Source organism: Nycticebus coucang, chromosome 10 (genome assembly GCF_027406575.1).
Source record: "Nycticebus coucang isolate mNycCou1 chromosome 10, mNycCou1.pri, whole genome shotgun sequence".
Lineage (NCBI taxonomy): Eukaryota > Metazoa > Chordata > Mammalia > Primates > Lorisidae > Nycticebus > Nycticebus coucang.
In genome coordinates this window covers 47,574,874-47,601,655 of record NC_069789.1, presented here as the reverse complement: position 1 = coordinate 47,601,655, position 26,782 = coordinate 47,574,874, and the positions used below count along the sequence as shown (strand labels likewise).

The 26,782-nt window shown below is 44.0% G+C and overlaps 1 protein-coding gene across 1 annotated transcript in view; it reads left to right on the top strand.

Moving 5' to 3' along the window:
• Positions 1-26,782, top strand: part of SMYD2 (SET and MYND domain containing 2) — a 50,365-nt gene that overhangs the window by 8,744 nt on the left and 14,839 nt on the right. The window contains exons 2-5 of the mRNA XM_053604960.1: positions 11,464-11,527; positions 20,769-20,879; positions 23,191-23,251; positions 23,943-24,067. Of these exons, the coding sequence (XP_053460935.1) occupies positions 11,464-11,527; positions 20,769-20,879; positions 23,191-23,251; positions 23,943-24,067 (361 nt within the window). The remainder of the gene's footprint in view (positions 1-11,463; positions 11,528-20,768; positions 20,880-23,190; positions 23,252-23,942; positions 24,068-26,782) is intronic.

Here is a 26,782-nt window from a genome sequence, read left to right as displayed (position 1 = left end):
TTGGTATAGGTAACACCTGCCCATTTGCCACCTGCAAAATCTCCATCAATTCTACAAGTCTGTAGTACTGTGACAATTACTGTGCGAAGTGTATGTTCTTAAAACCTGCAGTGAGAGACATTTAATTTCAAGTGGGTAGGAAATTCCTTAAGGGTAGGAATTCTGTTTTTTTAACTTATTCACAAGATATTTATATTTATGGCACATTTACTGAGCTCCGTCTTTCTGGAAAACAACTGTAAAGAAAAGGAACAAAAATGTCTACTACTATGGAGCTTATTTTGTAGATTTTATTCATCTTTGTTTTACCCCTTAGTGCCTTGATGCTGTAAGGTTTCACCAGATGTTGTGTAGAAGGCAGCAAGGTTTGGGGGCTGTATTCTTTTTCTGTGTTTTATTCAGTTAAAAACTGGCAATCCAATTTATGGCACGAAGAACATTCTGCTAACCGGAATGTTGAACCATGCTGGTACCCAAGAGTTGGGCGCTTTGGCATACTAACGTTTCCAACTGAGCGGCCTTGTCCAGCAAAGTCCTTCTGACGTTCTCCTGTCCTCCTGCCCCCTTTCCTTTGTTCCCTCAAAGGCGGCCATAGAAACTAGAAATGAGCTCTGAGCTCCCTCTGCCTTTCTGTATCGGAGCTGGCCTACAGAATAAAGAAATTCTCTGACCCCCCTGTCCGACAGTAGGTCATAAGACCCTCGTTCTAGAAGGGGTCCGGCCCTGTGCCTCAAAGGAAGGAATGCTGCGCAGCAGGTTAATCTAGAAGAATGAGAACAGACAGGCCTGATGGGTTCCCACCTTCCAGTCCGACCATTAGCTCGTACCCTTTGGTCCATTCTTCATCAAACCTAAGCATAAAAATAGACAGTTTTCCCTGAGTCTTGGAAAACTCTGGATAAATTTGTTCTGCTCTATCTTGTTAGCCCATATTTTGTTATGGGTGTGTCAGGTGTGACTCTTGTGATGGATGAGGAAAGGCATCAAAGTTTTCCACCAGTGCGGCCACAACACCCTGTCTCCTGACTTATACAAACTAAGAGCTATAACCTGCTAATACTTAGGTCCATCTAAGGACATGGCAGCATTCCTACTTGGTGCTAAATAGCAGGAGCTCTGGGTAGACATATTTTGGAAGTTAATGAGATGTAGCCTATCCCCTACACCTGACTATTTCTAAATATCACTTTATAAAAACATTCGGGGTAACAAAAAAAGTAGGCATTTAGAAGCAATCTACTTATTTTGCCAGTATTTGAGTTCTGCACATGTTCCAGTTTTACAAGACACCAGCTAAGTAAGTATTTTCTAGGTGCAAGAAGAGGAAAGCAGCCCGCCTCTACCTTCTGTGTCTCTGAATCCGAGAATGGCCCTCATGGAATTCCCATTGCAGAGTCGGGGCTTCCTGATAGGGACCCCTCAACAGCCGTGTCCGAGTCCAGCTTGCACTGGCATGTCAGTTTGGCTCCGGTCATCCGACTTGCTTGCGGTGATGCACACACACATGAACACAGGCACACACCTGCAGGCACCTTGCCGACTCCCTTCTTTGTCCGGACAGCTCTCTAAGTTCTAAGAAGTCTCCTGATTTCTGCAGGCTGCCTCCCTTTCCTTCCTCTTTACCCCCATTGCACCTGTTTCTTACACTCTATTATTACCTCCGTAAACATTTGTGAAATGAATAGTCTCGTTTCTTCATCTTCCCTAACTGGCGGCCCTTTGGTCAGGCCTCATCACCTATCTAAATATACAGTGCTGCTCCTTCTTGGAAATGAATCCTTGTAAACACTTTCAGAACCCTTCACTGACTCCCTGTTTTCTTGAGGACAAACTCTAGGCTCCTGAAGCGCTCCTGCTAAGTTCTTCTCCCACTTTATCCAGTATTAGCCCTTAATGTATTTTTACTTAGACCCTCAGCTCAACCTGGGTGGTCTTTGTGGTACTCTGCAAAGGTGCCCCATCATTTCTCTTTCTTCTGTTGTTCATTTGTCAGCTAGAATGTTTTTCTCTGCAATATTTCCTTCTTCATCCTCAGCTTTCTTCCCAGGTAAGGCCTTACCTTAAATGTGTTCATGCTCAAGAAAGATCCAGTTCAAATCACATCTCTTTCATGATGTTTCTTCTTAACTGCTGCAGCCCACAAATCTCTTCATTTATTTCCCACCTTATATTTATTTTACAGTAGTTCACTATTTACATTTATCGTACTATTTCAGGCATTATGCTCTAACCATTAGGTTTTGAAGACAAGTGAGAGAAAATCCTCAGTGAGTGTGGTTACCCTAACTTTTTTGTCTTCAAAGGACTAAGTTCTAAGGGAAGTGTCCTGCCCCCAGTTCAGTGTCATCTGGACCATTTGGACACTGAATCATTGTCTGATATTTATATTTGCCACTGTCATGTAAACAGGTGTTATTTCCCCCAAATAGCTCAATTTTTACAAAAATATCATTCCCCAGTGCCTCGCACAGTACTTTGTGCACAGAAAGTAGTACCTTTCTATTTTTTCTTTTTCTTTTTTTCTTTTTTTTGAGACAGAGTCTCATTCTATCACCCCTGGGTAGAGAGCTGTGGTGTCATAGCTCACAGCAACGTCAAACTATTGGGCTTAAGCAATCCTCTTGCTTCAGCCTTCCCCCAAATAGCACCTTTTTAATAGAAATCAACTTGGCTATGGTAAATTAACCTACCTCCTTACTGCCTCATGTGCAAGGTTTTATAGCATAAAAAGTGTTTCTCAGTCAGAAATACAAATAAATCAATAAAGATCAAAAGAAAAATGTTCAAATATCTGTTAAATTTGAGTTTGTGGGGTAAAGTCCACAACTGGAGTAATTCTCCTAAAGAAATCGGTAATTCAATTTTTTATTGTTTGCCCGTGGGGTAATAAACTGAAGGAGATGAAAGTATGTAAACTCTTTAAAAATTCTTCTGTAAGCCTTTAAAAGGTCCATTTTCCTGTACATAGATTCAGGGCAGTGAGCCTGAGCAGGGAGTTAGCACCAGGGCTGGCTGCAGGGGACCTGGTCATCCTCATTCTGCAAACTCACATTTTTGCATTAGGTTATAAAGGGATTTTTACCATGGTTTATTTCCACTTGGTAAACGGAAAGTTGAAGTGAAGAATATTGTTAGGAGTACCTAAAGTTTTAAAATAGTTTGATTTATGTTACTTTGGTTTTGCCGTTTTCCTTGATATTTAATCACATGAATGTTACAGTCAAGGGGGATCTGATGGTCTCGGCATTCCTTACAAAGTACCAATGGAAACTTCTGTCATTCACAGCACTGTTGCAAGTCATGGTGGATACGCACTCAGGTGTTGTGAGTCCCTTTACAGGAGAACTGAGTGAAAAGAAAGGCATTCGTTGTTTCTTTCCTTTTGACTCCTCAGTCAGAAGGTACTACAGAAGTAAAGGTAAAAGTAGCAAGGAAGTCATCATTCTGATTTTGCCCAAGAGTCAAGACAGCATTTTCAGAAGGAAATGTGAAATTTTAAGAGCACGTACATTCATTCCTTGAGAGAGCTGGAGATCAGACAGGGCCTACAAGATGAGGTTTGGGTAAAGATGTCATGTTCAATGCCTGAAAAGAGTAATTTAATGTTCACTGTTCCACAGATGAAATATCTCACACCTATTCATAGGCAAGGTGAATTTTTTTTTTCTTCCTAAGGTAAAGGAAAATTTCCTGTTGGCCAGAGGCTGCATGAAAACAAACCCCTGTCATCGTTTTATTACAAGGTCAGCTGTTAGCCTGGCCACCAAAGCCCAGCTTCCTCCTTGCAAATCACAGCTCCAATTCCAATAGTTGGAAAAAGCCTATTACTTGCTACCTTACTGCCCTAAATATTTCCTGCCTCCACTAGAGGATGCAGGCTGGAACTTTTAACAAGCCTCAGAACAAAGCCCGGTGGGTAAGGCGAAGGTTCAGCACAGCTCTGGGAACAATCCCCCCGGCTGCACATGGGTCCCGTTTCACGGTTACATTGTGGATTAAAGTGATGTGGGGTGCATCTTTCACAAAAACCTGTAGCCTGAGTATTATCTTTGTCCCCTGACCAGGGTTATAATAGGGTTCGGCCACAATTCTTCCCATTTTTATTTCTCTTCAACAAGATTGGAGGCCTTGCTAGTGTACCACCCCTCTGGGTGGGAAGGTAACTTCGTTTCTGGTTGTCTTATGTCAACCTATGGTGAAGTTATATTGCGCTGCTGGGCTTTTTTCCTTTCCCTTTTTCATTTGGCTGGGACTGCCTCTGTTCAACAGAGCATCCTTGTCACTTCTTCTGTCCCCATTAGTTAAAAGTAATTGTTATTGCAAACCCCCTCTATGTCAGTGTCATTTTCTTTCATGGTGAAACCCACTAAGCATTCATTTCAGCCGTGGAAGTAGGGAGCTTACAGAATCCAAGCCCTTTTATCTAGACCAGCAGCACCTGCGGCAACGCATTAACTAGCGGGAGTTGTTAATTACATTTCTAACTTGTTGATCTTCATGGTTTGCGATTTTTAAAAGCAAGGAAACTAATCACCGTGTGTGTCTCCTCCAGTCGGAAACGACAAGAGCGTGTCTTCTGAGTTCTGTTCCAGTCACTCATAATCAAATAACTTGCGTTTTCCTGTTACATTTCTTTTCCCCCTTTGTGGCTAGAACCATTTCTTTTTTTTTATTATTAATATTAAATCATAGCTGTGTACATTAATACGATCATGGGGCACCATACATTGGTTTTATAAACAGTTTGACACATTTTCATCACACTGGTTAATATAGCCTTCCTGGCATTTTCTTAGTTATTGTGTTAAGACAATTATATTCTACATTTACTAAGTTTTAAAGCTATAACCCAGTTTTAACCTAAGAATATGGGGATTGGGGAGAGGGAGGAGGGAGGATGGGCGGAGGGAGGGTGATTGGTGGGATCACACCTACAGTGCATCTTACAAGGGTACATGTGAAACTTAGAACCATTTCTTAAGTTCAAAGAGCTCTTCTATTCACAGCAGGGTGCATATTTGCCCATAAAACAAAGGCTTTTAGAAACACAAATCCTCTAGCTGTGAGCATAAGTGAAACTGTACTGAAGGTATTTCAATAGCTGACATCACTTAAAAAGAAAAAAACCAAAGGCAAAGGGACTAATTAAAAGTGTAGTGGTAGTACCCAACATTTATTCAATATTTACAGCATTCCCAGTGGTGTATCAAAGGCTTCACTCGTGTATTGTGTATTGTCATTCAACTTTCTTTCTTTTTTTTTTTTTTTTTGTGATTTTTTGGCTGGGGCTGGGTTTGAACCCGCCACCTCTGGCATATGGGACCACAGCCCTACTCCTTGAGCCACAGGAGCTGCCTGTCATTCAACTTTCATAGCAAACCTATGAAAGAGAAACTATACCTTTACCTTACAGGGGAAGAAACTGAGGCTCAGAAAGGATCATTAACCTGCCTGAGATCACGTGGCCCACCAAGCACCAGAAAGAAACAAGAATTTGGGATAAGGAGGTGGGAAGAGTAATTTCCCATATCCATCCTCAATTGTGACTTAGAACTCAGAAAGGAGCAGAAAGCCAGCCTCACCTTGCTTTCTTAAAACTTGGCACCTGAATTCTAGAACAGTTTCTGTCATAGAAAGCACGGTATCAGTCACTTTTTTCTTACCTAAGCACACATCATCAAGGCAACTAAACAGCCTAATACATCCTCTGTATGCCATTCCTTCTGATGAATCTCAGAACAGGCTAAATAATCTGCCTTGCCGTGTGCTTCAACACTGTACAGCAATTTCTGCACAAAAAAGGCACTCAGGCTGCCAGTATTACCACAAGCCTGGCACTCTGCATTCTGGAAGCATGTGGAGTCTCCTGGGGAGTTCTGAGGGTCCCATTGCCTGGGCCCAGCACTCACCAGTCAAATGAGAACCTGTGGGCTCCCTACCCCGGGCAGCCAAGGTTGAGAACCTCTGCAACAGGTTACTAGCCATTCACTTTTAACCTTCCTTTTAGTTCCATTCCTTGTGGGTTATTTCAAGGGGATTTTTTTTTTTTAAGGGAAATTTTGTTTTCTTTATTTTGTACAATCTTTCACCAAACCTCCTGGACAATTCAAATCAGGTTACACTGCAAATGAAAGATTTACAACCGTGCCCTTTGTAGGCACAGAGTTTATGCCAAATGCCATGTCTGTTCCTACAGTGAAAATGGATAGCCCGTATGAAGTTTCTCTCTGGCTGTGACGCCGCAGTCAGCAATCGTCAGGCACTCACAGGACCTCTCTCTCTCTCTCTCTTTCATGCACACACGCGCACACAACAGAATGCAGCAAATTTTAGTTTGAGTTTTGTCCGTGAGACTTAAGAAGAGTTTCTATCTCTCCCTAGCTATGGAAGAAACTGAAGCATGTGTCTGGATCATTTAAACAGAGCTCCCTTCCCACCCCCACCCTACCTCATCTAGAATTGCTTCTACTAAAATAGATCAAAATAGATGCTATCACTATCAGTATCAGTGACGTTCAAAAACCGTTAGCGTTTCTCCTTCTCTCTGAAGGCAGTTGAGCTCAGGAGGTTCTATGAGGACCTATGTTAAGAAAATTCTCATGTAACAAGGTAGCTGATTCAATGAGCATGAATATACCCTAGTTGAATCTGCTAGGCAGGACTTTTTAGTTTTTAGGGAAGCGTGCTACAGGACACGATCCTACAGGACACGGTCTGTCTTAGACTTTCCCACTGTCCAAGAGAAATGTAGGTTTATCATTCTAAACAAGGGGAAGGAAACTTCTTTGTATGGAATAAATACAGCATCAGTCTTATTCTTCCAGTCTATTTCAGGTGAGCTGGATTCCTATGTCACAGTTGTGGAGACACCCCTTTTGGTGGGAACGCACTCTCCCCAATTCTCATTTTAAAAAATGGTCCTGGATTCCCTCCATATCATGTCTTTGAGGCAAAATGACATTAGTGAGTCCCCACTGGAGCTGGGACGCATACAGCCCAGAGACCTCTGCTCTGTTTTGTTATTACTGTTAGTGTATCTGGATATGTAGGTTGTTTTTGCTGCACGTAGTCTGTTCCCCCTGGAGAACTGTCATGGTACTCAGAGAAGGATGCTCTTGCTTGATGAGAACAAAATGTTTGAACTTTGATTTTGCTACCCTATTTGCTGAGTGCCCACATTGGATTAGTTATTTCACTTCTAGGCTCATTATCTTCATTTGAAAAACAGTTATAATAATAGCTTCCTTATGGACCTGATGGGTACATGAGCAGTTTTCAGACTTTTTGGTGGTGTCAGGGTCCCTCCACACTCTTAAAAATTATTGAGAAACCCAAAGACTTTTCATTCATATTGGTTATATCAACACTTACTATATTTGGAATTAAAACAGAGAAAATTATAAGTATTCATTTTAACATGATAACTATTACTATTAATATTTTTTTAATGAAGAAATATTTTCCCAAACAAAAGAATCAGTGAGAATGGTGGTGGCGTTTTATGTTTTTGCAAGTCTCTTTAAAGTCTGGATTTATAGAAGACCAGTGCATTCTCAGATAGGCTTCTGAATTCAGTGTGTGGTGTTACATTGTTTTGCTTGAAGTATGTGGCAAAAATAAAGCTTCACACAGGTGGGTATGATTCAACACTAAACCTGGATAAGTATCTTAAAAGTTAGTTGCAGTGTGCAATCTGCAGCCCTATTAGTGAACTCTGTACAGTTGCAGTGTGCAATCTGTAGCCATATTAGTGAACTCTGTACAGTTGCAGTGTGCAATTTACAGCCGTATTAGTGAACTCTGTACAGTCTGTTACAGAAAAATGCATTGGATTATCTTGCGCTTGGAATGGCTCTTTTAGCCGTGCATAACTTCATCAGACATCGGTCATTTGGAAAACATTGGATCCCTAGATTATACAGATTTTCTAAAAGTGACTAATTTCATCAAACCATATAAAAAAATCATAATTATTATCACCACGAGTTTCCTCAGGAAAGTCTTTAAGTATTGAGCTGTTGAGCTCAGGATGGCAGATACATGTTTTCCAAAATTTGAATTTCTGCTTAAAAGCTCGAATTTTATCATAGGCAACAAATACTGTTTTCTTTGAAGTGACAGGGTCGCTTAATTCATTTCAGTAATATATCATCTGAAGCTGGGCACAGTGGCACATGCCTGAAGTCCCAGCTACTCAGGAGGATGAGGCAGGAGGATCCCTTGAGCCCAGGAGTTGGAGGCTGCAGTGAGCCATGATCGTGCCACTGGGCTCCAGCCTGGTGACAGAGCAAGATCTTTTCTCTAAAATAATAATAATAAATCATCTGCCAAGTGCTCAAGTCCAAATATCCATCATTTGTTTAAATCTATTCTTTCAAGTAAAAAAAAAAACAAAAAAACGGCATTCCAAGAAAAAAAGACCAGTTCCATGTGCAACACCAGTGATGTAGCCATTATTATAAACTTCAGCATGAAGCAGAAATACGTTCTGCTTTCTTCCCATTTCACCATGTAATATCATGGGCATATGTACTTAAGAATTGGAGTTTAATGAAATCAATATTTATTGCTGCTTCATCAGGAACATTCTCAAGTGAAACTGGCTTTCTGGCCCCTTTGTGAGTACATTGCAGTGAAGAATACAACTCCTTGGACAGTTTGGTGCCGCTGCTTTGATTTCTCTTGAGGCTCCTTTATACCTTACACCTCTGCAGTGCAAATGTCAAGACAGTGGGGAAAGAAAAAACAAATGACATGTTAGTATTTTTTTGAAAGTGGTTTTGACCTCCCCAACTCCCTGAAAGAGTCTGCAGGGCCCCAGCAGCCTGCAGACCCCGACTTGAGAACCACTGAGGTAGTGGAAATCACACACCACACCGCCAGCGTGGAGAAGTCAGCCTGTTCTTCCTGTTGTTTGTTGTTTGTGGCTGTGGACTTGGTGACTAGCTGATCCATATGAAGGCTGGCCTTTGGGAGATTTTATTATTTTGATGAAATCCCACTAGAATTCTTTTCCCAGTTCCCTGGAGCCCAGTTGCCTTTTCTGTCCCTGGGCCATTATGTGGAAGCTGAAAACAAGGCTTGGTTTCAGGTTAACTTAACTGCCAGCTTCTGTATGAGAAGACCCGGGTAATCCCCGCTTTTCTGTATGTTGTGGAGCTAGTAAGTATGCTTCTTAATGTGGTAATTCCCTAATTTTTACATTACAGGGTCTTCACACTGATTTCAGAGGCTCTTTAGCAGTCCATGTGGCACCTGAGCCCTTGAAGTTTTATAAACTTTTTTTGGGGGTGGAGGAGAAGGTGGTTTGTGGAGGAAAGTTTATAGCTTCAATCAAGTTCTCAAAGAGGTCTGTGACCTGCTCCCTGCAAAAACAAATACTAAAATATGACTTTTCAGATTGACATCCTTAGGGGGTGGCGTCGCCCCTCACATTACCCCTTTCCTGAGGCACCTATTTTTGGAAGAAGTTTGGAAGTCCCCTCCCTGGTCTGCTCATCTTTGCCTTCCAGCCCCAGGACATTTCTTCATAGTCATCTAGCATTTGCTGGTGGACCTGGCATGGTTGGCTTTGAACACACCTCCTGGGAGAGTAGGGACAGCTTCTCCCTTTTCTTTCTCTTTCTTTCTTTTCTTTTATTTTTGAGACAGAGTCTCACTATGTCACCCTTGGTAGAGTGCTGTGACGTCACAGCTCACAGCGACCTCAAACTCTTGGGCTTAAGTGATTCTCTTGCTTTAGCCTCCCAAGTAGCTGGGACCACAGGCGCCCACCACCACGCCTGGCTACCATTTGTTTCATATTACAAAATGCAGCATTACAGTTGGATCCCTGCAGATGCGCCCTACAGGGAGAGGGTGGTGGGTGTTTCAGGCCAGAGAATATACTCAGCTAAACTAGCGGGTCCTTTTGGATGGTGGAGATATGCAAACTTGGAATATTTATTTATGCCTCAACCCCAAGATGTGTTTTTCTCCCACACATTCTTCAGTCTGTTCTTAGAGCCCAAGTGCTGTCATGAAAGCTGCAAGGCAGCCTGTTTAGTTCCAACAGTAGCATTTCTGGAAGACTCTCTCAGTTCCGTGGGAGGAGTGTGGTGACTACCACTTGCCGACAAGAAGCCGCGGGGGATTCTGTGGGTGACAATGTGTATATCTGTATCCTAAGCTGTCAGCCCTGCCCTGTGTGCCCCAGTCTCAGCTCTGCAGGGCTGCAGAGGGGGTGGGATAAGGTGGCACCAGGTGGCTCTGCAGCAGTGCAGAGGCTGTGACGTCCCTTAGGGTGTTAGCGTGTACTTCAGCATAGGAGGTGAGAATTAGACAGCCTGGTCTCAGGATCCTGCTCTGATTTAAACAATGCGATTGTCCTCACTTCAAAAGAAGTTAGGAGTTTTGTAGTAAGTGGCTTAATTCAGGGGCTTTACAGCTTTTGAAAGAGCTTCAGCGTGTCTCACCTACACCGGCACCTAACAGCTGGGAAGCAACAATTTCCTCATCCTTTATGGGAAGCAGGAAAATAATAGCACAATGAACAGTTGAAGTGACCTCCTTCTGAAGAGGCAGGAGAATCACTGAATAGTACACTGACCGGACAGGCATGCGTCCCGATCAGGTCCAGTGGTGCTGTAGTCTCGTCTCCCTTGCTAGGCTGCGTCATTCTTAAATAGCTTTCTGGAAATGATTTGAATAGTACTGGCTTGCTAAATTCCGTCTTCTTGAAATCTCTAAACAATGGAAGTTATCACTCACATTGTGCATACCCAAGTGTTCCATCTTCATGGGGTTAAACCTATACCATGGTTTTGTTTATTTCTGTGGTTCTCGAGCAGATGAGAAGACCAGTACATAAAAGCTTTTGACTTGGGCGGCTCCTGTAGCTCAGTGGTTAGGGCGCCGGCTGCATGCATCGAGGCTGGCGGGTTCGAACCCAGCCCGAGCCTGCTAAACACCAATGACAACTGTCACAAAAAAATAGCCGGGCATTGTGGCGGGTGCCTGTAGTCCCAGGCAGAGGCAAGAGAATTGCTTGAGCCTGTGAGTTTGAGGTTGCTGTGAGCTGTGACACCACAGCCCTCTACCCAGGTCTACAGCTTGAGACTCTGCCTCAAAAAAAAGGAAAAGAGCCTTTGACTTGTTATTTATTAGTAGCTCAGATGATGTTACATAGTAGCAGCCAAGTGTCTCTAGGATCACTTGGCTGTGTGGGGGTGGTTGTCTCCCCGTCCCCCATCTCAGAACAGCACCCCTCATAATGGCAGGGCTTATGCTGTGAGTCACTCCCTGCTCCTAAGGGCCGAACCTGGTCCCACCCGTCTGTGGGAGAGCGCCAGGTGCTGGTAGGAGAAGGAGGTAAGGTGGACCTCGGCTCGTCTTTCCAGCAGATGGCTTCTGTTATTGCATGATGAATGCGCAGCTTCACGTTGCTGTGCCTCTCGCCACTACAGTGCCCTTTCTGTTTTTAAGGAAAGAAGGATTGTCCAAATGTGGAAGATGCAAGCAGGCGTTTTACTGCGATGTGGAGTGTCAGGTAGGTGCTGGGCCAGCTGGCCGGGAGGGCCCACTCTGGAGGGGGGAATGAGGTGGCACCAGGCGGCTCTGAAGGCCCCTCTTGCTTGTCGTGGCATTCCTCAGAGCCCTCCTGCAGTCAGAGCTGGCAAGTTCATTTGTGGTGTAGGACGTGGCTGAATGCCCTTGTGTGTGTGCTGCCCTGGCCCTGACAGGCAGCCAGTGACAGGCGTTCACGTGTGGGGCTACGTGCAGGACCAGACGTGAGGTGCAGGGGCGGCAGGAAAGACAAGGGGAAACCCTGTTATGGACAGGCAGGGATTCTAACAAGGTCGAGAATTTGCCACCCCACCCCCCCCAACCCCAGCAACAGATGGAAAAGGCAGAGATGACAGATACACACTGTTAAAATGCTATCTCTAAAATGTTTTACATTTTTATTGCTGTGGGCCTGTGTTTTTATGACTCCCTAGAGCAGTGGTTCTCAACCTTCCTAATGCCCCAGATGTATTTTCCTTGTTACAAAGGGGTTGCGACCCACAGGTTGAGAACCGCTGCCCTAGAGCAAACTACACCTCACTCTTGGCCTGTTTGAACCCAGCCTGACTACAGTTAGACTTCGGTGAGCCCTGGCCCAGCCTCCGTATAGCCAGGGAGTGGCTGCTCTGAATGAGCCAGGGCTGAGGGGTTCCAGGGAGAGATGTCTCATGTAGGGATGGGAAGTTCCATAATGAGGATGTTGGAGGAACTCTGGACAGGCTCACTGAGGGTCTAAGAGTGGTGTTTCCAAAACTGTTAGAGTAAACACTAGTTCCCTGAGACATTCATAGGTATTCCACAGAAAATGTATTTTGTATTCAACCAACTTAGGGGAACATGGTCTGTTCCTTTACAACCTCTAATGGTCTTCAGTGTGCTGTGAGCTCTGTGAATTTCCAAGTCTTCTTATTTGATCTTGGATACCCTCCCCGGCATTTTTTTTTTTTTTTTTGGCAGGTTTTGGCCAGGGCTGGGTTTGAACCCACCAGCTCCGGCATATGGGGCCGGCGCCCTACTCCTTTGAGCCACAGGCGCCGCCTCCCTGACATGTTTTCTTTCAAGGGAACCTATTAATGTACCTGGGGAAATGCTGATGCTATTAAAGGGTGGCTCTGAGGGACAGGGGAGATTTTCTCCACATCTGCACCTCATTATGTTGTTATTCTTCCTGTACCTGGTGTCATCCTCCCCTGCTGCCTGCCAGTCCCACCCCATCCACTTCTGATTGCCCATTGTTTCCTTTTTGTTATTTCTCACCTTGCTCTGCCATTGGTCTCTGAAAGGCCTCAAAGAGCATTAACTAGCAGTGGGAGAGACTGCTAAGCTGGTGTCTCATCTGACCAGAGCCCTCCAGTGGCATTGGCTTGGGAAGCAGGGACTCTGCCTGGGCTCTGAAGACCACACACCCAGACCCCACCCCTTCCTCCTCCCCCAGGGCAGGCGGCATTCTGAGGGTGTCCTCAGCCCACATGGCAGTGACAAACAAATGGGGCTTGTCCTTGAGTTTTCTGGGAGTGTGCCTTCTTTTGAAGAGTATGCTTCCTACTTTGCTCTTACCAGTTGTGGATAGAGTAGCGGCCTATTTTGTGGAAATCAGTAGGCCCTGGGAAATGTACAGTGTGAGTCCGGGCCTGCCAGGTAAGTTAGCTGCTTCTGTATGTTAGCTGAACACTTCTAGGAAAACTAACTCCTTCCCTTCTAGTTCTTCAGCAAAGCAAGCATAGTGAACGACACGCAGATCAGAAAACAGGACGTGGAGTAGTGGGAGGACAGGGCTCCTAGCTCTGCGGGGCCGGCAGGTCACAAAGTGTCTCTGAGTCTCAGTTTCTTCAAGTAAGAACTGAGGACAGTGGTGCCCATCTTAAGGAGTTAGGGGACACGGGATAGGACAGATGAGAAAGTTCTGTGTAAACTGTGACCCTGTACACAGGTGTGAGGGGCTAGTATAACTATTAATGCTATAGTTCACAGAAAGTTGAATATGTATAATTCAGGCTGGACTGAAGCGTAGCTTTATGCAAAGTATAAAGTAAACAGCATACTTTTGATTTCAGGGGCTTGTTCTTTCAGCCTCAGAGAATGGCTGGATTCCAAGAACTGGAGGGCACTAGTGGTGTACATCAGGAGAGTAATGCTTGTTACAGAGTGAGTCGTAACTCCCCTGAGTAACCATGAGCAGCTGGTTGAAGGGGACCAACAGAGTACGTGGAGTGCAGAGTTGGCACCGAGTCTCCTGAACACCCTGCTGAGCTGGCTTCATCAGGCCTTCGTAGGCAGCAGCATTTTGGTGAATTGTCATGTTCCAAATTAGGATTTTGAAGTGTCCACTATGATTCCTTTGTCCCCAAGACCGCATCTCGCAGACCCAGAGACCTTAATTGTGGGCATGCACTGAGGGGTGTCCTCCCTGGGGTAGGCTTACATTTACCCAATACTCTACCTTGTATGTCCCAAAATGTTGGTTTATTACTTTTCAGCAAGCTGTTGGGTAGTCTGTATGTCCTTCCCCTGAAGACAAGCTACAGGTGCTCACACATAATGAGACAATATGGAGGAAACAGTTACGGGATTCTGCAGTTCATAGGCTGCGAGGCCCAGAGAACCTGCTGTGTGTCGCCTCATAATGGAGAGTTTCCCCTGCTACTCACTCAGTTCCTGGGCACCGGCACCCTGATCCCTGGGGAGGACTTCTGCAATTCTAGTTTTCTATACTTTTTTTCGAGACAGAGTCTTACTTTGTTGCCCTTGGTAGAGTGCTGTGGTGTCATAGCTCACAGCCACATCAAACCCTTGGGCTTAAGTGATCCTCTTGCCTCAGCCTTCCATCCCCCTTTGCTGAAGGAAGAGGCTAGAGAACAGTCATTAAGGTTTTTCATCCTTCTAGTTCTAGTATGAAGAACTGAGTAAGTGTGGGGCAGTGTTTATAATGAGAGAGAGTGGGCATAAAGGCTTAATAAAAGTAGGTACCTAGTAATACAGGGTGGTACAAGGGCTGCATACAGGAAATCATTAGGGAGGAACTTGGGGCATTTGCTCCAGAGAACAATATTCAGGGTTCAGCTTGAGGGAATGATTGGGTAAGATCAAAGTGGAGGCTCTGCTAAGGATAAAATGTAGCACAAAAAAAGGACAGTGATGAGGAAGGTCAGTGATTCTCCACCTAAGAGAGCATGGCCCCATCTGCTCATAATTACCTTGGCCTTCTTAAGAGGAGGAGCCCATGCCCCTGGAGTCATCAGGTGGCTGATGCCACACAGCCGATGATGCAGTTGGCACGGAGGCTGTCGAGTCCAGCCTGTCCATAGATAAGCAAAGAGAGTCCCAAGTGGTTGGGTGATCTTCCCAAGGTCCAACAGTGGCAGAACTAGGATCTGACTTTACAGACAGCTTGGGGCTGGGGCTTTCACCCTTTACAGTGGTGTGCTTGGAAGAACTGAGGCTCTCTAGGAGAGGAGACTCTGTGGGTCTGTGTCAGAGAAAGATAAGTGGTCTTCAGTGAACGTGACAGGGAAGAGCTGTGTCCATTGTTACCTTGGCCAGAAACCTCTCCGAGAGTGCTAAGGCACACTGCTTCCTGGGGGGTTCCTCTTTCCATGGAGTAGAGCATCTTAGGGGATCCCAGCCACTGTGTAGAGTCTCCCCAAGTCCTCCTCCATCTTCAGTGCTTTGGGACTTTGCTTCATTTGATACAGTTCAGTTCTATCTTGTCCCGTTTGCTTCCTTTGTAGTTCACTTGACTCAGTGTGATGGAGCCAGAGGAAAGATTTTAATTGCCGATGCATGAAAGGGTAATAGGAAATATAAAAGAAATAGAGTTTTCTTTTTAGTTCACTGTGTTATTTTGTAATGTGTATGTATGTTTTAGTGAACTGTACTTATTTTTGTAAATATGCCTGGAAAGCAAAGTGTATTATTCATTCTTTTAGGTTCTTCATTAAGTTGTACCATGATATTTTCGAGGAAGAGTTTTAGAAAGTTCTTTTGCAGAGTAGTCATGGTGCAGCAGAGCATTCTAGAGTATATTTCCTGACTTGAATGAATCTAGAGAGAAAAACGTCCTAGTGTTTTGTGAATGGCGGGGTGGGGGGGAGTGATGACAACGCTCTTACAAGTAGGAGGGACTAAAAACGTGTGTGAGGAGCGTGTGGGAAAGGTCTGGAGCAGGGTCCTCAGACGTTTTAAACAGGGGGCCAGTTCACTGTCCCTCAGACTGTTGGAGGGCTGGACTATAGTTTAAAAAAAAAAAAAAAACATGAACAGATTCCTGTGCACACTGCACTTATCTTATTTTGAAGTGAAAAACAAAACAGGAACAAATACAATCACACCGCCTCATGTGGCCCGCGGGCCATCATTTGAGAACCCTTGGTAGACTTTTATCATAGACTAGAAAATAATTGAAGTGTAGAAAATGCCTAATAAATGCTTATTAGACTGTGTTGTTATGGAAATTAGCAAATGGGGCCAGAGTCCTGGGTTTCAATCCTGGTTAAATTTGCTCTGGTCAGCCATAGGAAGAAGCATCTTAATCTTGGGCCACTCTTCCCACCCCCCCATCCCCCCATCCACCTCATCAGTGGAAATAAATGTGTGTGAGCAACTGAGTGCATCCATCACTCTCTCATTGGGAATGCATAGAAATGTCCTGGCTCGGCGGTGTCATCAGTTGCCTCCATGTTGGGTAGTCGGTACCCACCTGATTCCTTTTGCTCTTTTGCTCTCAAAAATGTGGTAGTGGAAAGCAGAAACCCTGTAACATATTCTCCCTATTCCATATTTTAGGAAATCACATGTGCATGTGAACAAGTAGGCTGTGTTTGTTTCGAAACTCCATTAGCCCCATAGAAACCCCGCACACTGAACGAGGCTTTATGACGGCCATGCAATCTCCTTACCCGGAAAGGCAGTGCATCATTTGCTCAGCAGAAAATGGGAAACCATAACAATCACTCTTTTCTTCCAGCATTGGAAATGCTGGTGCCCCATGAGACAATTTTGCAACTCCTTATGCATCTTTAAGCATTTTCATCCATACACAAAAATGAAAATCATGCATAGCAGTTATTATCTTGGCTGAAAATGAATTAGAAGTTGAAAAAGGGGATCATCAGTACAAAAACTGCTGTATCTTACTATTTGATTGCTTAAGTTTATTACACAAACAATCTGTGCTCATTATAGAAAAATCAGAGGGTACAAACTAAAAGAACAGAACAAGCATTCATAATCTTATCCCTTGAGAGAAAACCATCAGTAGCATATAGTTTGATGTTCCGTGCCAATCCTTTTTGTGCATGTATATGTATGGGAATTTTTTTGAAAAATGGGATCCTAATTTATGTAAAATTTTATAAGGATTGCATTGAAGGCAGGACTGCCAGCTTGAATTTTGAAGAAAAATAGTAGGAAAGGTTTTAGAAAAACTGATAATGTTTTTAAAAGTGCAAAGAGTTGCAAAATCACTCTGGGTACAACAAAAAAAACTTGCCAATATCCAAAAGCAAAACACTTAACATTCATTGCTACTTATCAATGAAATTTCTCTTTTCAAAATTTGTCCTTTCAAATTTTGTTATTCACAATTTCTTAGGAACCAATTAGGGCAGTTAGTTGCCCCCATAAGATATGTGGAGGGACCATCTCTGTGCTAGTTTATCAAAATATGCTCAAAACTTGTCTGACCTTTCTGCTTGATGTCATTGCTCTTCCTTTTTTAAAAAGTTTCTTTTAAGAATTAAAGCTGAGAAGTGCTATCATGGAACATTTCTTCCTTTCCTCCTTTCTTCCACACCTGTCAACCACTTTCAGGAAAGAAAAGGAAAGCTTATTATTAACATTATGGCAAACTTTCCCTTATGAAACTTACAGGATTCTGCATTTCCTCAAATTTATCCAGCTATCTGATTTACCTGCTGTCTGAGGGACTGTATCTAATTACAGGTGCTCTTTTATCTTATGTTCTGACGTGGTCATAAACTGCTTGAAGTCAAAAACTTTATCTGCCAGCCCTGCCTCCAGGGTCAGTTTGTGGAGCTTGTTGATCATGAATGAATGATCTTCGTGGTTTATATGCCAGGCACTGTTCTGAGTGCTTCCTGTGGAGTTATCTACTGGACCCTTTTGTTTGCCTGAGTGCCTGATTATTTCTGTTTGGTCTACATTTGTTGGTAGTCATCAAGCTTTGTATCTGATTATCACTGTTGGAAGGTGTAAAATCATAGATTTGGAATTCTAGACCTGCTAAGTAACTTAGGGATCATGTTATTTACAGCCAAGGAGTTAGGTGCAAAGGGATTACAGAGGCCTCCATAAGGTCTCTTAGCTGCTTCACTGCAGAGCAGAGATGAAAACTCAGGTTCTCTGAGTCCCAGCCAGTGCACTGGGTCCCTCTGCTTTTCTTCCAGAGCCTTCCTTGTAGTTAGCTCCCCTTCTCCCTTTGAGGAACATTTATATCAATGAATGTTGATGTTAAGTATTATTCATAATAACAGGTTTAAATCAATTAATGATTATATTAATAAATGTTCATATCTAACTTCTTTGTCCTAGGAGTTCACCACCTATAAATCAGAAAAACAACAGCTTAAAGGCCCATCCAGGACAGAGATCATTCTTGTCTTACATTGGACATTTTTTTTAGAATTCCTGGGGTCACAGTGGGCACTTGTCTGTAGTTGTTAGTTAATCCGCATGTCCCCAGCTGGTGGTCCCCATTGTCCCTCATCTATCTGAGGGCCTGCTCTGCCTCTTCCTGCTTGCTTTGCAGCTGGTGAGGGAGCAGACTAGTCTGCAGGGAGCCTGCCCCACCTGTGCCCACCTCTTCGCCTCATCATCATGTTCTCCCATTTTAGACTTTAGCCAAAAACAGATCCTTTTCTCCCAGGTGCATATCTTGTCATTTCTTTCTCTCCCAGCTTCTAGTGATATTCAGCACGGTCTTATTTAACCCTGTAGAACATCTTGGCACAGAACTTGAGCTAAGGGGCTGTGCCACATGCTGCATTAAGTCACTGAGTGACCTGGTGTGCTTCCTTCTTGGGACTGAGGTGGAGGGAAGGGTGTAGGGAGACATCTTCATTCTTATGCACTCAGCTTTATGGAGTGCATAGTGAATGCCAGGCATTATGGGAGGTTCTGGGTTGCAGCTGTACATAAAACAAAGTTTATTTATTTTAATGAAGGGAGACAAATACTAAACCAAAAACACTAGTAAATACATAATATATCAGGTGGTGAGAAGGAGAAAGCAAGGAAAGGGTGAGTGATGGGAAAAGTGCTATTTTTGGCAGGGTAATCACAGCAGGTGTCTTGAGAAGGTGACTTAGCAGCAGAGGCTGGAGAGGTGGAAGGAGGGAGGGAGCCCTGTGGGTCTCAGGGGAAGAACAGAGTGCTAGCCAGGAAATAGAGGAAGTGCAGAGGCCTTGGGACAAGAGCACAGCCTGATGTGCTCCAGACACAGTGAGGACACTGCTGGGGCCATGTTCAGAGAGGCAGGGAGAACAAGCATGGTAGGAGGCCATGGGTGGTAGTGGTGGAGGAGAACTCCCGTCAGGTGTGCCCTTGTAGGTCACCCCAGGCATTTTGTCTCAGATGAGGAGCAGTTAGCAAGCTCTGAGCTAGGACAGGCACTGTTGGTCAAGTGCTGTTTAATAGGCTCCCTCTGGCTGTTCTCCAGAGTGGACTCCATGGGGCCAGCAGAGAAGCAGGCACCAGCCCGAAGGTGGCAGCAACTATTGCGTGAAAGACACCAGGGCTGCGGGAGTAGAGAGGTGGAGGAGGGAAGAAGTGATGAGATTTGACAGGGCAGAGATTGCCAGTCAGATGTGGATGGAGTGTGAGGGAGAGAGCAGCGCCAAGGAGGACCCCAGGGCTCTGGCCTGAGCTTCTAGAAGAACAGACTTGGCCATTTTTGAGCTGCAGAAGGCTGGGGGCAGAGCAGGACAGTACCCATTTCCACTGTGAGAGAGGCAGTGTCTGATATTTCCCATCTAAAAAGAAAACACCCTTAACCCCTGATCTCCCCAATCCTGTGCCTCCATTTCAGCCAACTTGTGTCTCCTTCATTCTCTCTCGATCCACTCCCAGGAGTGTCTACCTGCCTCACCCCCCTGAAACCGGTTTCTATCAAAGTCAGTGAGCAGGCTTGGCTCCTGTAGCACAGTGATTACCGGGCCAGCCATATACACCGAAGCTGATGGGTTCAAACCCGGCCCCTGACAGCTAAATAACTAAATAACAATGACAACTGCAACAAAAAATAGCCGGGCGTTGTAGTAGGCACCTGTAGTCCCAGCTACTTGGGAGGCTGAGGCAAGCGAAGCTCTAAAGCCCCAGAGTTGGAGGTTGCTGTGAGCTATGACTTCACGGCACTCTACTGAGGGTGACATAATGAGACTCTGTCTCAAAAAAAAAAAAAAAACCAATAAAGTCAGTGAGAATTACTTCTTGGTCGTCTCACATAAAGCCTGTCTCCAGCGCTGGTGTCTCATTTCTGCCCTGGTCCTGAAAGTACTTTCTTCTCTTGGCCCCAAACACCATGCATCCTTCTCTCCCTCCTCCTGCCCATCCCCAGTGACGGCATCTGCACCCCTCTGGAGACAGCGCCTGTAGAAATAGCTCACTCCTTTCCACGGAGCAGACAGGCTTCAGGACATGTGATAGAAAGGAATAACAAATATTAAATAAATACATAAATAAAGTTGTTTTACCAAATGAATCTTTGGGAAGTCAGTATTTCTAAACATTCCCAATGGTTACTCTTGACAAATCCTTCATTTGTGATTTTTTTTTTTAAATCACTTGTGACAGGGGCCTAGTTGCTGTGTCAGGCATGGTCCCTGTTGATGAGACAACAGAGCCATATCAGTGGCTAATACCCAAATTGCTCACCTCTGCCACTTGACAGCTTGCACGGAGAATGGTATATGAGTTGTTTGGAATAATGAAGGCTTGCACAAAGCTACGAGATGCTTTATTGAAAGAAAAAAAACTACCAAGCAAATTTTTACATCTAAACAACCTTGACCAGGGCCAAGTCAAAGTTACGCAATCCCATCTATCTCAAAAGATGTTTTTATCATTAGCGTTGGTGAGCACCCTCTTGTTCTCCAAAAGGAAACATATTTTACTTGACCTTCACTAGGGGGACATACTGCATCCTCTCTTTTCACACTTTATTCCAGTGTGTGTGGTGTTTTTAATACTTTTTTTTTTCATCTTCCCAGAAAGAAGATTGGCCCATGCACAAACTGGAATGCTCTCCCATGGTTGTTTTTGGGGAAAACTGGAATCCCTCAGAGACTGTAAGACTCACAGCAAGGATTCTGGCCAAACAGGTGAGGAAATAGGATAATGTTCAAAAGCACTTTATTTTTATTTTGCTCTTAAAGGTCAGAAAGATGAGTAACTGAGCTGTCTCTTGTTGAACCTCCTTAGACTCCATTTCCTATCATATCCATGTGGACAGGGGGTGGGAAAAATATCCCAGGCACAGTCTGCTTAGTTGTGTGCCCTCTGCAGTTAGGATATTGCTACGCTGGTTCCTGGTTAGGGTAAGCAATGCCGAGCTTTTTTAAAGACAGGTTTACGTAGGAAAACACAGTGTGAAAAACTTGAACAAAAATAATCAGAGCTTCTTAGGGAACCAGACTGGCCTGAGCAGCTTCAAGAGTCTTCCTTCTTTTCATTCAGACAGAGTGCAGCCCATTCATAGAGGAGGAGCCAGAAGGAACCACAGGAGGATGGCATATGCAAAGAAGAGAAAAAGATAGAAACAGATCAAAGAGGGGAGGAGAAGAGAGTCAACAGTGGGGAAGGGGAAGAAAGAGGTGCCCCTGATGGAAACAGATGATAGTCCTCAACAGTTGTCTTTAAAGATGGTGCCAAGACTGACTGTTCTCCCCTGTACTCCATCAGTCTTTACTAATTGCATGATAATTAGACATCTGATCTCTGAAGACTCAAACTAAAAAAAGGATAAGAAAACACCATAGGACTTATCCTTGTAGCCCAATGAAATAGGCAGAACCTGGCGCTTACTTCTGTGGAGATCTCGCATCTCTGTGTTGGTGGAGAAGGTGGTGGCAAGGCCTCTGGACTGGAAGTCTTTTAAAGCTACAATTTTATCCATGTCTACCTTAAGCCTCTTGGATGCTCCCACCTTAAAATTTTCCTATTTTATTATCTAGTCCCAAGTGTAATTATAATGATTAGCGTATGTCCGCCATGACCGAGTTAGAGTCCTGGGCTGCATAAACAGAAGTAGAACATTTCTGAACTCTGAGGTCAGCATTCCATTATGTTCAGCTTAGGTCAGGTGCTCACCGAAATGCCACTTCACCAGCTCAGATTAACCAAAGCCGTTCAGGGGATGCCTGTAGAGGGAGACCAAAAAATCAGAATTGTTTTCCCTGGAGAAGATTAACGTTGGGATCCATAATACGTTATCTTTAAATTTATGCAGAGTAGCTTGGGCTGAAAGATGGAGTCGGCGGAAATGGTGTGATTGGTGAGGTGCCCGGGTCAGAAGCCCTCAAATTAGATCTGTGCACATCTCGGGAGGACTGGTGGTAACTTATTGATGTTACTTACAGTGTTGTGTTAAGAGTTCAGAAGAAGCTGGTATACTTTCCTGAATGAAAAGCTCTCCCAGGCGAGATGACTTATTAATCTTATAGAAATGCATCCTGTGAATGGAAGATTTCTGCTCTCAAAAAGAACTATTGAAATATTTTGGCACCAGGAGGGTGGTCTGAATGCTATGATGAGTTTATACTAGTTTCATTCAACTTTTATTATAATTACTACTACTACTAATAGTGTATTAAATGAAAGTTACCTGCCCATCTTTTCATCTCTATAGGAGTTGATGATTAAAAAAACAGACCATTTGTATTCTAGTAGCTTGCAAAGGATTAGGGGAGACAGGCTACCAAAGTACCAAGGGGAAGCTTAACATGTTAACTAGGGAGGTGAGAGCGCCCTGCTAGACCACCTGTATCCCCAAATTGAATAGCCAGATTACAAAGACACGGCCTCAGGCCAGCTCCTGAGCTCTGCCTTTGAACTCTTGTCAACACCAAGTTTATTCATGTTCTCAAAGCATAGCGGGTTTACTATTGTTAGCTCCTCTTGGGGTGTCTAGAACAAAGCCAGCAACACGTTTAAAGTGAATCCGGGCGCACAGATTCAACCAAAAGTGTTCTTTTTGAAACACAGAATTTGAGATCATGTTAGCCTATGCTTAAAGAAAGTGTAAAATGGATGGGGGGTTTGATTTTGTTCCTTTTTAGAAGGAGAAATAATAAATAGGAAGGTTTGTCTGTAGACTCAGTCCTTTTAAGTTTGGGCCCTAGAAAGTTGTTTTCCGGCCCTGTTCTTTCCCATAACAGGCATTTTTGAGCCTACTGTGTGCACAGTATCATCAGGATATTAGGAACACTGCAGATATTTTTAAAAGATTCTTTAAAGGGCTTCTGGATTTGGATGTGAGTGAGCCTGAGGGGTGGACTCCTCGGCTGCCGGCTCTCTATACTTCCTTGAGCACCCTTGTTCTTTCTTGGTGCTGATGTAAAAAGTAAAAGCGCTACTTTTTACATAGGTTGTTAAAATCTGTATCTGTGTGATTTTTCTTTCCCCAATTACTAGAAAATCCACCCAGAGAGAACACCTTCAGAAAAATTGTTAGCTGTGAAGGAGTTCGAGTCACGTAAGTCTTCCTGTGACCGGGGTGGGGGGCGGTTCTTTCAGCCCCTGATCTAATGTGGGCTCAGGCAGAACTGAAGAAAGGAAGGGGTGCCTTGTGCTCTTAGAGGGGCGGTGATTTTTTAATTACTAGTTCTCATTTTGATGTGTGTACTGTTTTGAAAATGTTTTTTTTTTTTTTTTCTGAGTTGACAGGATTATTAGGTAATAATTAAGGGAGATGGGAATTCATAAGATGAATTCTTGCATCCCAAGCTGGCCCCCTGCTGGCTCTCCTGGCAGGCTGAATATTTTTGCATCTTTGCAGAATTGCAGTCCTATAAACAGCTGATGCCCTTACCAAAAGGTGTTACATCAGGGACTGTCCAGTTGCTTGACCATGACACAGATTCCAGGTCCAACTGGGGGGCCCTTGTTGACCAGACTGAGGCTGGTCACTGCCACTTGTTCCTGACGTCATGGCTAATGGTCAGTTGAAATCTCACATCCTAAGTGACTTCCAGTTGTCCAAGGAAGAAAAGAAAGAAAGGGCATGCTTCCTCAAGGGTTTATCAGTTAGAACAAGTGAGAAGAAGAATGTTCTCTGGGGGCTCGACATGTTTTATACCCTCCTCTCCTCCATCCTGTTTACAGTGATAAAAGGATGTAGCTGGTAGAGTTTTCTACCCAGTAAACAGTGGACTGTTTATCCACAGATCTGGATAAGTTAGACAATGAGAAGAAGGAGTTGATTCAGAGTGACATTGCTGGTCTCCATCACTTCTACTCCAAGCACCTGGAATTCCCTGACAACGACTGCCTCGTAGTGCTGTTTGCACAGGTAAAGATACCAGTGGCAGGTAACTCTTAGTCTGGCCTTTCCCTGCCCCAGCACTCACTCAGTGAAGATGAATGGAAACAGAACGGTGGCATCTACCTGAGGACAAGGTTATGGACCAGTTGGATCCTGTGTTGCCATAGCCTTGCTGGGTGACCTTGAGCAGATCAAGGCCCTCTCTGCACTGGCCCTCACTGATGGGTGGAGTGTAGGAAATCGCCTCTGCTCCGTGACACAGAGAGTTCATGAAAACAAAGGAGTTGCCAGTGCCCTTCTACTCTGGCATACTTAAAGCTCCTTGTAAAGAAAAGACTATTTGAAGTTCCTACATTAAATTTTACTTTTCTTAAACCTTCTAGTCTGATGGCAAGAGCCTTTCTATCTGTGAGGTCCTTTACTCTTACCAAGGCTGCACTGATGAAACAGAGGTGCATATGGATATCCCCAAGAAAGAGGCCCTCTCTGATGGCCCAAGGAGGGACAGTCACCACCAAGAGGGGCCCACATGGGTCCAGGTGTGGAAAGCCTTTCCTGGCAGTTGCAAAGAAGTCTTGTTTAGAGAAGCCTTGGATTGCCAAAATCAGATATATTAAAAATATTAGACTTCTAAGCAAGAGCAACTTGGGAGTGGTTAGAGCATTGGAACCTTGGCCACTGACAAGCCAAAAGCTTGGGCATCGTTGGGACAAAGGAAGAAAGGTGCAGCCGTGCTTCCAGGAAGGCCCGACCTCCCGGGTACTGCAGGGCGGGCACTGCAGGGCAGGTACTGCAGGGCGGCTCTTGCTGGCCTGACTTGCTAGACCGGATTTTTTGCTCTTGTATTCCCTTGCATTTTCCTCTACAAGCTGGGCATGTAGCTGAAGGTGACCTTCCCAGAGAGAGAAATATTGTAATTGTGGTCCATGGGTGCAAATGGCGATGTTGCCTGACCAGAACCTCCAGCCTCTAAGTGTATCAAAGAGCTTAGGTGGATAGAATAGAGTGAGCCTCTACTCTCTGCTCAAAGAGAATAGAATCCACACTAAGAAAATAATTGGAGATCATGGATGGAGATTTATGTACCGGTTGTTTATTGTAGGATTCTTTTAGAAGCCAAAGGAAGGAAGGAAAGAAGGGAGGGAGGGAGGGACAAAGAGAGAAAAGGAAGGGGGAAAAGGGGAGGAAAGGAAGAGAAAGGAACGATTACAAATGACCAGTAATAGGAGTTTGGTTAAATGAAGTATAGCATAGACATGTGATGGAAGGTTACGTAGCATTTTTAAGTTATATTTCAAAGATTGTCTAAAGATGTGGAAGATGCAGGAATGAAAAAGTGGATACAGTATGAAAATATACAGACATAACTTAAAGATTAAATAGAAGCTCATAATCATCTTTGAGTTGTGGGAAAAGTCTGGGTTTTCTGGTGAGTGATATTTTGAATTTTTTGCAATGAACATGTATAACTTAAATACTAAGAAGAAGAAAAAGGTAAAAAGTACACACTTTAAAAATTGTGAGGTGAGTCTTTTGTCACTTCTACCCATTCCAACCCCTCAAGAGAACTACTGTTAATAATTCCATGAATTCCTTTATAAACCTGATGTTTAGTTAGGTATGTTTCAATTACGTGACTGTCATCATCAAAACTGCATTGTCACTTGTAAAAGAAAAAACCGAGTCCAAGGCCTGAGTGTTAAGGTGGAAGGAATGGAAAACCTTCCTGGTTTTCATATTATATTCTGGATTTATCCATTCTTCCCAAAGCATCCTAAGACGGTAGTTTTGGCTGATAGTGAAAAATCCAAGAAGACTTCTCTTTAGTAGTTTCAAAACCTGGATACGTAATTGTTTTTCTGGATTAGATGAGACATGGTTATATGAAAAAGCAGAGAGATGAAATAAAGCATCTGCTCTTCTCGTCTGGTTCTGAAAAGAGATAACTTTTCTGCCAGCAGAGATACTTGCCCAGCAGGATCTCTCAATGTCGATGTGGTAGACATGGAACCGTATTTTCGTAACCAAACATCAAAGCACTTGATCTCACAAGTGAGGTATATTTATAGTGAAAATGACCTAGTCTTTAAAATCTGGACTGACACAAAAACGCCAGGATATTTGTATACCTTAAAAAGAGTGTATATACACACATATCCACACACACACACAGAACTGTAGATAATCCCTTTATTCTCACTTTATATTTATCAAATCAGCATCTATCCTGAGATTGTCTGTGTACACACAAATACATACACGTCACTTTTCTCATATGTAAATTTGAAAAATTTGGTATCCCCACTTAGTATTCCTCAAAAAACTCTAAAGCAAAAATGGAAAATGCTGCTGAAGCCCCATCTCACCCACTGGTCCTGCCTCTGAGCCCCCAGCTGCAAGTCTGCCATTCCAGCCTCTGAGCCCTTCCTCTGCCTGGTCCGTGGGCGGCTATTGTGGGTTAATTTATGACCAGCAGCAACTGAGAGTGGAAGGTGACTGCACTTTTCTGACAGCATCAAGGTGCATTTTAATCACTGGGAACGTAGGCCGGGTTGGGAAAGTATATCTTTGGTGTGCACCCTACATCTAGTCTAAATGCTAATTGTGGGAAGAGCTTTAGCAAGGCACCTATGCCTGATTTGACTTGGAAAAAAAAGGACTGTGGCCCGTGCATTTTTCTTAACATTGCAAGTTCACTTTTCTTCTCTAGGGATATTTCAGAAGGGAGGGAAAGCTGGCAGG